The sequence below is a fragment of the Filicampus tigris genome, chromosome 2 (genome assembly GCF_054856515.1).
Source record: "Filicampus tigris isolate MCC_2025a chromosome 2, RoL_Ftig_1.0, whole genome shotgun sequence".
NCBI classification, from domain to species: Eukaryota; Metazoa; Chordata; class Actinopteri; order Syngnathiformes; family Syngnathidae; genus Filicampus; species Filicampus tigris.
Window position 1 is genome coordinate 24,631,716 of NC_141218.1, and position 9,912 is coordinate 24,641,627.

The 9,912-nt window shown below is 42.8% G+C and overlaps 1 protein-coding gene across 1 annotated transcript; it reads left to right on the plus strand.

Moving 5' to 3' along the window:
• Window positions 1-284: 284 nt before the first annotated feature.
• Window positions 285-9,885, plus strand: wfs1b (Wolfram syndrome 1b (wolframin)). The gene is made up of 10 exons (XM_086019896.1): window positions 285-467; window positions 1,441-1,734; window positions 2,217-2,293; window positions 2,398-2,542; window positions 2,622-2,795; window positions 3,737-3,817; window positions 3,972-4,135; window positions 4,210-4,446; window positions 4,537-4,655; window positions 7,766-9,885. Exons 2-10 carry the CDS (start codon window positions 1,443-1,445, stop codon window positions 9,300-9,302), a joined length of 2,826 nt encoding a protein of 941 aa, XP_085876022.1. The 5' UTR covers window positions 285-467; window positions 1,441-1,442; the 3' UTR covers window positions 9,303-9,885.
• Window positions 9,886-9,912: the final 27 nt, after the last annotated feature.

The window sequence follows — 9,912 nt, forward strand, 5'->3', positions numbered from 1 at the left end:
CTAAAGCTGAAAATGCGTTCAACAAAATATTTTAATTATTTGTGGCATTTTCTCTATATTGACACCCATAAATTGATAAACGTAGCAGACCAAAATGTGAACCTCTCCAAAATCTAACGTTTTCTCTTTAAATCTACGATCGTTTGCTTTTGCCTGAGAGGCAAACTGTAAACTTCCTGTTTTTGTAGCCAATTAAAATCTCTTAACGTAAGACGTAGATGTCACTTCTGTCCAATCGTAAGAGAGTTTTTTCTTGAGGCCGGAAACAGCTGTTAGATTTGTGTACAGTCTGTTTAGCGTCTGATAACACAGCAGTGACTGAAGTGGTCTCTTCGGTGATAGAGATTCTTCTAAGTCTAAAGGATAACATGACTCTGGAAATTGTGTGACAAAGACAGTACTTCTCCAAGGTTGTTTTTCCTCTTCAGGGAGGCTGACATATACAGCACTTTGTTTCTCTCATTAAGGTGAGCCGAATATACCGTTGTTGCGGCGGCATATATTGCGAAAATATAGTAGCATTAGCAACGAACCAGTCAACCCCTAATACAGTACATGTTTTTTGTTTGTTCGATTTGCACCAAAGGGACTCTCGTAACAGTTAACGTTGGAACTGCTCTCACGTCCACTCCACCTGTTAATTTAAATCGAGGTCATTTGGAGCTGCGAGGGGGTATTTCCAAAAGGACAAAGCAGGGTTTCACTTTAGAAGCTTTGAACGATGTCACCTTCTCGATTTAGCATTCCAGTCTATAACAGATTGCAGACTGTACAGATAGAACAGAGTGCTTGTGATGATACGTGTTATTTGGCATCGACAAATGAATGCAACGTGGAACACCTGCAAAGACACTTACCCAATATCTAAATATATAATAGAAACTGTATAGACAGTCCAAATTCGAGGCATTTACAGGATGGAAAAATGTAGTCGTGTTGCTAGATTCACCTGGAACTATTGGAAACTGATTAAATATTGTAATAATACCCATCAGCAATATCAAATGACATTTTTAAAGACCGAGTGTGTAATCTAAGGTGTTGACGTGAGAGATAATTGGAACTTCCATCCATTTTCTATAGCTCTTGTGAGCTGTAACCTGTCCCAGCTAGCTCACTTCGGATAAGAGGTGTGGTCCACCCTGGACTCAGGACTGCTTACCAAACAACCGTTCACACTCACAGTCATACCTATGGACAGTTTAGTGTTCAATTAACCTTAACTGGAATAGCCAGAAGAAAACCCACGCACAGGGAGAACATGCAAAGTCCACAGACGAGGGCTTCGACTCCGGAATCATAGAAATTTGAGGCAGAGGTGGTGAACACAATAAAAAACCAGCACCCCTTTTGGAATTTGTTCCAAATTAAAAAATGTCTTGAGAAAAAATGTTACTTGTTACTAGTTACTTAATGTTACTAGTTTTGTGTTATTTTCAGTTATGGACACATCACCATCAGGCATCCCAAAGCCCAGCAGTTCTGATGCCGCCGCTGTGCGGACAGAACCTCCTTTGCCAAGATTTTCTCCTAAACTCACAATGCCGACCACGCTGTCGCCGTCCTCCTCGACGACCTCTTCTCAGCCTGCGACACATCCTTATTCCCGATCTTCTTCCCTCCCCGCGCCGACCACTTCATCGCATCGCTCGCCCGTCAGAAGCCCCTCTCAGCTGGGGAGAGCGCAACTCAACGCCGGAACGTCAGCCACAGCTTCTCCCACACCTGAACCAGGTCAATATAGTTTTTTTCCCAGTTTGAAATAGTCAGTTTCCTTCCTGCCTTGTCATCTGGAGAAAAGGAAGAATCAAAAACAATCTGGAAGATTTGCACTACTTTATAAGATGCATTTACATATGTTTAATGTACATATTCTCATACCTCTTCTAGGGTTGCGGTCGTCATAAAACCCGTATTAAGCTATGTGCAATGTTTAAAGTAGCATTTGAATATTCTTGACTGTCATATGAGTCTAAATATGTGCGCAACAGAAGGGGCTCTATGCTAGGCTGGAAGGGATTAACACCATTAGCATTGATTTCAATGGGGAAAGATTTATTTAGATGAAAACAGAATGAATTAAACATGTACGTCAATACAAATTATATATATATATATATATATATATATATATATATATATATATATATATATATATATATATATATATATATATATATACATTTTTTTTTTTTAAATGTCGTGTCTCCTTTCAGAGGAACCAGAGGAGGAGGTCAGTCTCGAGGATGTGGCTGAGAGAGCAAAGTCAGGTGACGCTAAAGCGCAGACCAAGGTCAGTGTCAACCAGATGGTGGACTTGCTGTGCCAGGAACATATTAATGAGAAGGGTCCGGCCGTGGCACAGCTAAAGTGCCCTTGTGTCATGTGACCCTCCAGATGGGCCGCTTCTTCTTGGCTCTGGCCCGAGAAAGAGATGAGGAACTGAACCACTGCACTGCGGTCACCTGGTTTATCCAGGCTGCTAAACAGGGGCGCAAGGAGGCCGTGAAGCTACTGCAACAATGCTTAGCCTCTAGGCAAGGTACCAAAGATGTCCTCTGCCATCATGTTATTCATTTAGCAACTTGCTGACATGTGCGGCGCTGCGTCCTGTGTTGCAGGCATTACTCTTGAGAACTACGAGGAGGTGAAGAAGCTGTGCACGGAAACCCGTTACGAGAGGGGAGTTCGGAAAGCGGCTCTGCTCATGTACTGGAAGTTGAACCCAGAGAAGAAGAGCTTGGTAGCGGTTTCGGAGATGCTGGAGAATGTAGAACACGTCCACACAGATCAAGGTATGATGCTGGAGTTACCTATTGGCAACATTAGGTGCAGAACTGTTCACAAAAAGTTAAGGATATTGGGCTTTGGGGTGCGATATCCAGAAGAACCTCAAATGCACTATAGCCTTTAGAGTAGGCCTGAATAGTAATTGAATTCAAACCTGTGGGCCTGCATAGAACATTTTCTGGAAAAAAAAATATTGTTTGGCTTGACTTCTCCTACAAGAAGTACCGTCCACAAATTTTGTGAAGCTGTCATAGTGAACGCTTAAAAGATTGCAAGTCAAAGTGTGTAGTAGGTTAAAACTCAAATTGAAGTAGATGAATGATGGATGGATGGAACTTACTAAACACTTTGGCTTACAGTCTGTAAAGAAAGTATTATTCACAACAACTTCACAAAAATCTACCAAACAAGTGTGGCGTAAGCCCAGGTCAGTAAATCATAAATCAGATTAAACAATAATGTAAACAAATCGATGGCTTTATCACTTAAACTTTTCAATGATATGTAAATGTGCACTTCACTCCTTAAGCACTCAACTTAGACTCTATACATTTATTTTAAAAAGCAACCGACAGACTGAAATGAAGCTGCGATTTGTTTTCCCCGTATTGCAGCCTTTCAATTTGAAAATGGCATTCTACTACATTGATATCGATTTGAAATCGATTAATTCTGCAGCCCTAATAATAAATCTGATGTTGTTTTTTTGTCATACACATTAATGTATTGCTTGTCTTTGTTTAAACAATATAAGGGACGAGGACCGTGACAAGAATAATTTGATTATTTTTCAAAATCCTTCAGCCCTACTTTAGTGAACTTAATATCTGGTCTGAGATTCAAACCCAGTGCTTTTGAATTGCGAGGCAGTCATGCTGCCCACGCCTCTGACAGTGTTAATCAAAAGAAAACATGAATATCGTGTGCTGTTTTCCTCCATTTCCAGACAATCCAGTCCCCCAAGGCCCACTAAGCAGCTCTGCTAAGAAACAGAGGAGAGTTCTTCAGACAATGGTGACCAGCGAGTGTAAGTAGCATCGCCGATATTGACTATTCAGTCTGTGCTAAAACCAGAATGAGCTCCAATAATCACATTGTCTCTGCTAATTAAAAGTGAAATTATTAACATTGCAAACAAAGTATTAAGCAGGGACACAGTTTGTGCTCTTGCATCTTTGTAGCCATCTCCTACGTCGGGATGGATGAATTTGTGGAGATGACGAAGAAGTACGCTCAGGGAATCGCGCCGCCTCCCGCCATGGCGGCCGTGTCAACCAGCGACGACGACGACGACGACGACGACGTGGTGGTAAAGAATCCAGATGAGCTGCCCCTACACCAAAAGGTAGAAGTGTCACAGTCGCGGGTAGAAAGGTCTTTAAGACGGCGTTTCAACTCGTCCGTTTGTCTTGGCACCAGCTGCTGAAGTTCCCGCTTCACGCTCTGCTGGAGATCAAGGAGCACCTGATCGACTGGGCGTCGCGGGCGGGCATGCAGTGGCTCAGCGCCCTCATCCCCACGCACCACGTCAACGCACTCATCTTCTTCTTCATCATCTCCAACCTCACCATCGAGTTCTTCATCTTTCTCATTCCTTTGCTGGTTTTCTACCTCTCCTTCTTCTCCATGATTATTTGTACGCTGCGGGTATTCCAGGTCAGACCACCATTTTCTACTTTGCCCATGATCTCAGGAGAGAACCCGGAACACATCTTTAAAGAGTGTCTTTTTTTTCCCACCCAATAGAATTCCAAAGCCTGGGAGAACTTCCGGGCCCTAACCGACCTGTTGGCTCACTTTGAGCCTGGTCTTGATCTGGAGCAAGCTGAGACCAATTTTGGATGGACACACTTGGAGCCCTATCTGTAAGGACATCTTATTTCAACTATGCAATTAGTGATTGATTAGCTCTACTCTCTGTTGTCAACTTAGTGGAACCTCTGTGTTCATATTCCATGTTTTCTTCGCTATTCGGTTTTGGGCAACTTTTTTTTCAACTTTTTGGGCCAAATTTGTATCAGCTTTTCATTAATCGCTCGGCTTTTGTACAAAAACAAACCCTGCGTGACTTGGCCATTGATTTTCGAATCAATACTTCCCTTTTGGGCTGTGCAATTAATCGAAATTCAATTACGATTTTGATTATTACACTCCACGGTTACAAAATTGGCATAATCGTAAAAAAACGATTATTAATACTAATTTTGAGTTGTTTTGAGGCATGCACACATGAGTTACTCCGCCGCGCCACCCTCTCCAAGACAGCTAGCTAGCCAGCCCGCACGCCGCACCCCGCAAGTCATACTGCACAGACCTAAAAATGGCACAAGACCCGCCACAGGAACGACTTGTAAACAAGCAAGGCAAGTCGAAATCGCTTATTTGGTTACATTTTGGGCTTGCCGTGGAAGATGGCGAGCAAAGATGTAAAAAGTGCAACTTGTCTCTGCATCCACCGGCAACACAACAAATCTATTCAACCATCGTTTGGTTTACGATGATGTTATGATACACCAAAGCAAGAAAACACAGAGATTAGATTTGGCGTCGTCCGCAATGCAAATCTCAGTCATTGAATCACAAAAATAGAAACCATGCTAAACATTATTACTGTGACTTAAGTTACATTTCTTCCATGATATGAAGTCAAATTTTGTTGTGTTCATTTTTGTTTCAAATTGCTTCAAATGCAATTTGCAAACATATTATTGGTCATTGTATTGTAATACAGTTGATATATGGCCTACTGTAAAGTATTGTGTACGCGTATGCAACAGTCAACATTTAAATTAGTTTAAACCCAATCAGTATATTAAATTTATAATTTATCAGAAGCAAATTACTTTAACTTTGTTTACTATATGTAAATATGACTTTAAAAACAAAACAAAAAAGGCTCCAGACAAAGGTCGAAATGTATAGATGAATAGCATGTCTGTTATTTTGTCAAAATTGGCATTTTAATCCAAGCCTTTTACTACCTTGGCAATTTATAAGTGCATAGCAAGTTAACTCGTTTGTTTATACAAGGAAACCATACTTTAATTTATACATTTGCACTTACATTTTTTTTTAAATAATTAATTTAATAAATGTTGTTTGGTCCAAAACAAACTTAAATTATTATGGCGTTTCAAAGAATTTTGTCTTAATATTTTTTACATGTTTAAACCTGTTCTTGTTTTGTAGCAAAAAATAAATACTCTTTTGAATAACCGTGATTTCAATTATTACCAAAATAATCGTGATTAATATTTTTTTTCCTAATCGAGCAGCCCTACTTCCCTTTATTTAAAGCATTTGGTAATTTGTGTATAAAAGGTCCAAAGGATGGCAAAGCTTAGTCACCAATGCAAGCTTTTATAAACAATTCAAGGCAATAACAAGCCTCCCGGTCTGCTCTGCAATACGAAGGCAACATTGGCATAACAGATCTTGTCAAAAGCGAGGCCATGAAAATAAAAGCACATCAGTATAACCGTTTCACCGCATTTTCTTTGGCCTCATGGTGTCTTATTTTGCAGTCCCACTCAATAAACAATGATAAATATGGCGCCAAAGAAAATGTGATGAAACTGTTACACTGGTGGGCTTTTATTTTCAAGGTCTCACTTTTATGCGTTACGCCAATGTTGCCTCAGTATTGCCGAGCAGACCAGCAGGGAGGGTTGTTATTGCCTTGAGTTGTTAATAAAGGCTTGAATTGTGGAATTGGCCTTGCCGTCCGTTGAACCCTTGCCACGCAATAAGTCAGAAAGTTCCAAGTGCAAGCCGTAGCAAAACAAACCCGTAGCAAAGTAAGAACACGGCTCCTTCCTCCCATGTCCTCTATGCGCTTTCAAGAGCCTTCAGAAAAGGTAAAAGTGATGTCAAATGTTCATTTATCGTCTTAATTATTCATTCATATTTATTTTACTCTCGTTTTCTGTGTGCAAAACTACGTCTTTGCAGGTGCCTGGATTGTATTAATTGTATTTATATTTTTGTATATCCTATGAAAAATATTGCTCCGGTGTTCATAATTCCATTTAAAGCAGAAGTCAACCCAAACACATTTTTTTCAAGAATAGCCCCACTATTTGAAACATGGCATTCTGATTAATTTTGCGTTTGTGGGATATAAGTTAAGCAGCGAAATGCACTCGTATTTTTTAGCCATCTCTGGGGGCGGCCATTTTGTCTTCTGTCGACTGAAAATGACATCACGACTGCTCAGAACGACCAATCACGACAGACCTGTTTTCTGAATACGAGCCGTTAAAGTGTTTTAAGTAATTGTATAGCATCACAGTTTAGTCTTTTTAATATATACATTTAAATTAAACTCAGTTATTGAAATGCTACAATAAAGGGAACATGAAAAAAATGTTTTTTTTAATCATTCTCCAAATTACCGGTAAAAGAAAAAAAGACTGCGAAGAATTATTATTATTATTTTTTTTTTGATAAGCAGTAGAATACCGGTTCATTTTTCTTTGATTGAATTTCATGATTACAGTTCTGTGCCTTGCCATGTCTTTTATTTATATATTTTAATCATAGTTCATTAGGTTATATGTGTGTTTTGTGTGTGTGTGTGTGTGAGTGCAGGTGTGCTCGTGGATATCCGTCTTTGTGTATAATGCGACGGAAGTAGGAAGTGGGTCTTCGAGCGGGTCTTCTTTTTATGTTGTATTTTGCTGTTTTTTTTGTACAGGACTTTGAGTTGCATTTTTATGTGTGAAAAGTGCTATATAAATAAAATTTGATTTGATTTAATGATAATTAACATTACTCACTGATTGGCTGGGGTAAATCGCATGGTTCTCATGCCTTAAAAGTGTCCCACGTGGTTGGTTCGTTGCCCTTTAAAGGGCTACCATTAAAAAAACGTGTGAAACGTAATAACATTACATTGTTATCGGTGCTGATTATTTGGGATCTTCGTCCATTTTTGTCCATTACATTGAGAAGAAAATACTTGTTTTTACCTCAGATACTTCTTGCTGTCCGTGGTCCTGGTGGTGTTCTCCTTCCCGGTGGCCGACAAGTCGTGGATCCCGTGCTCCGAGCTGGCGGCGGTGGCCCTTTTCTTCACCGTCACCGCCTTCCTCAGCCTCCACGCCTCGGCCAAGTTATTCGCTCGCAAGGCCCTGCTCACGGAAGTACTCTCGGGTGCCTGCTCCCTGGCTTACCTGCTGCCGGACTCCCTGTGGGCGCTCAGGATCTTGGGAAGGACGTTCGTCTCGGTGCCTCTGGGCGACATCGTGGCGTTGAACATCGGGCTGCCCTGCGCCCTCTACGGCCACCTGGTTTACCTTCTGTTCCGCATGGCCCAGCTGAGAGGCTTCAAGGGGACTTACCTGTGCCTGGTGCCGTATCTGGTTTGCTTCACGTGGTGCGAGCTCTGCTTGGTGTTCCTCAATAACGCCACCGCCATCGGCCTAATACGGACTTGTGCCGGCTACTTGCTCTTCCTGTTCGCACTGCCCGTTCTCTCCCTGGGCCTGGCCGCAATGCTCACCATCCAGCTGCTGCAGTGGTTCGTGGCCCTGGAGATCACCAAGATGGCCGTCACGCTTACCGTGTGCTGCGTGCCGGTCGTTCTGAGGCTTTGGACCCGCTTCAGCCTGAACCCCATCGTGGTCTTTCGCTCGCTGTCCAGGAGCAGCATCGTCAAACTCATCCTGGTGTGGCTCAGCGCCGTGCTGCTCTTCTGCTGGATGTACGTGTACAGGTCGGAAGGCATGAAGGTGTACAACTCCACCCTCACGTGGCCCGAGTACAGCAACACGTGCGGCCCGTCGGCGTGGAAGGAGTCCAACATGGCCCAAACCCAGATCCTCTGCTCGCACCTCGAAGGCCACAGGGTCACCTGGACGGGCCGCTTCAAGTACGTGCGCGTGACGGACATCGAGAACGGGGCGCAGTCGGTCATCAACCTGCTTCCCGTCGTGGTGGGGAATTGGATGCGTTGTCTGTACGGTCAGCCGTATCCTGCGTGCGACAGGACGCAAGACCCCCCGGTGGGACCTCACCCTTTCCTGGCCTCGCCGCTCCAAGAGCCCCTCTGTAAACTCAAACACCTCGCCAAGCACGAGTGCCACGTGAAGCGCTTCGACCGCTACAAGTTCGAAGTCACCATGGGCATGCCGCAAGAGAGAAAGACCAAGAACGGGACCGTCGTGGAGGACGAAGACGCCACCAAGGACATCGTCCTGCGTGCCAGCAACGAGTTCAAATCGGTGCTGCTGCACTTGAACGCGGGAAGCCTGGTGGAGTTCAGCACCATCCTGGAGGGACGCCTGGGCTCCAAGTGGCCCGTTTTCGAGTTGAAAGCTATTCACTGCTTATCGTGCGGCAACGCCCGGCTGTTCAGCCGCAGGCAGTACAAGATCGAACACGACTGGAGGCGCACGGCCCAGAGCGCCCTGCAGTTTGGCTTCGACTTCTTCTTCAACCCTTTCCTGACCGCGCGACTACGCCAACTCTCCGACACCGAAACAGACACTGTCACGGAAGTCACAGGGTAGAACGCCGCACGTGTATTAATCCAACCAGGTGTGGTTTGATTCATTTGGCTTCTGAAACATACTATTCTGAGAATACATGCATTCCTCACAAACAGGAATATTCAGCTTTTGAGTGAATTTTTGTGTGTAGTGCATTTTACCACGTTTTCAACACTAAAAGACTCATCTAAAGCTTCCTTGGTTGGAGTCACATTTGATCTTGTGAACAATGTTGTCATCATTTTTAGTATTTTTTTTTATGCTATCACAGAGTCAAATGACAGAAGCATCTGTTCAAGTAAGGCTTTAATCAAGTGGTTGATATTAGCAAGTGGTGTTCAAGTGCCTTAATTGCATTTCAAATACTCTAAACGTTTCGGGGATCCTTTTCATTTCAAAGGTTATTATTCCAATTATTTATGGTGCCTTCTGTTCCTCTTACGTCTGTTTAAAAGCCTGCTGTGCAGGAATCAAACCGAAATTAAAGTGTTTAGTGTGCGTTAAAGTGTAAAGTGTAGTTAAATGTTATCGCCCTTGAGTGATTGTCTGAATTGAGATCAGCAGTATCTCCTGTTCTGTGACCCATAAAAATTTGACAAACATGTCTTGTTTGTAATTATTTAACGTGTTG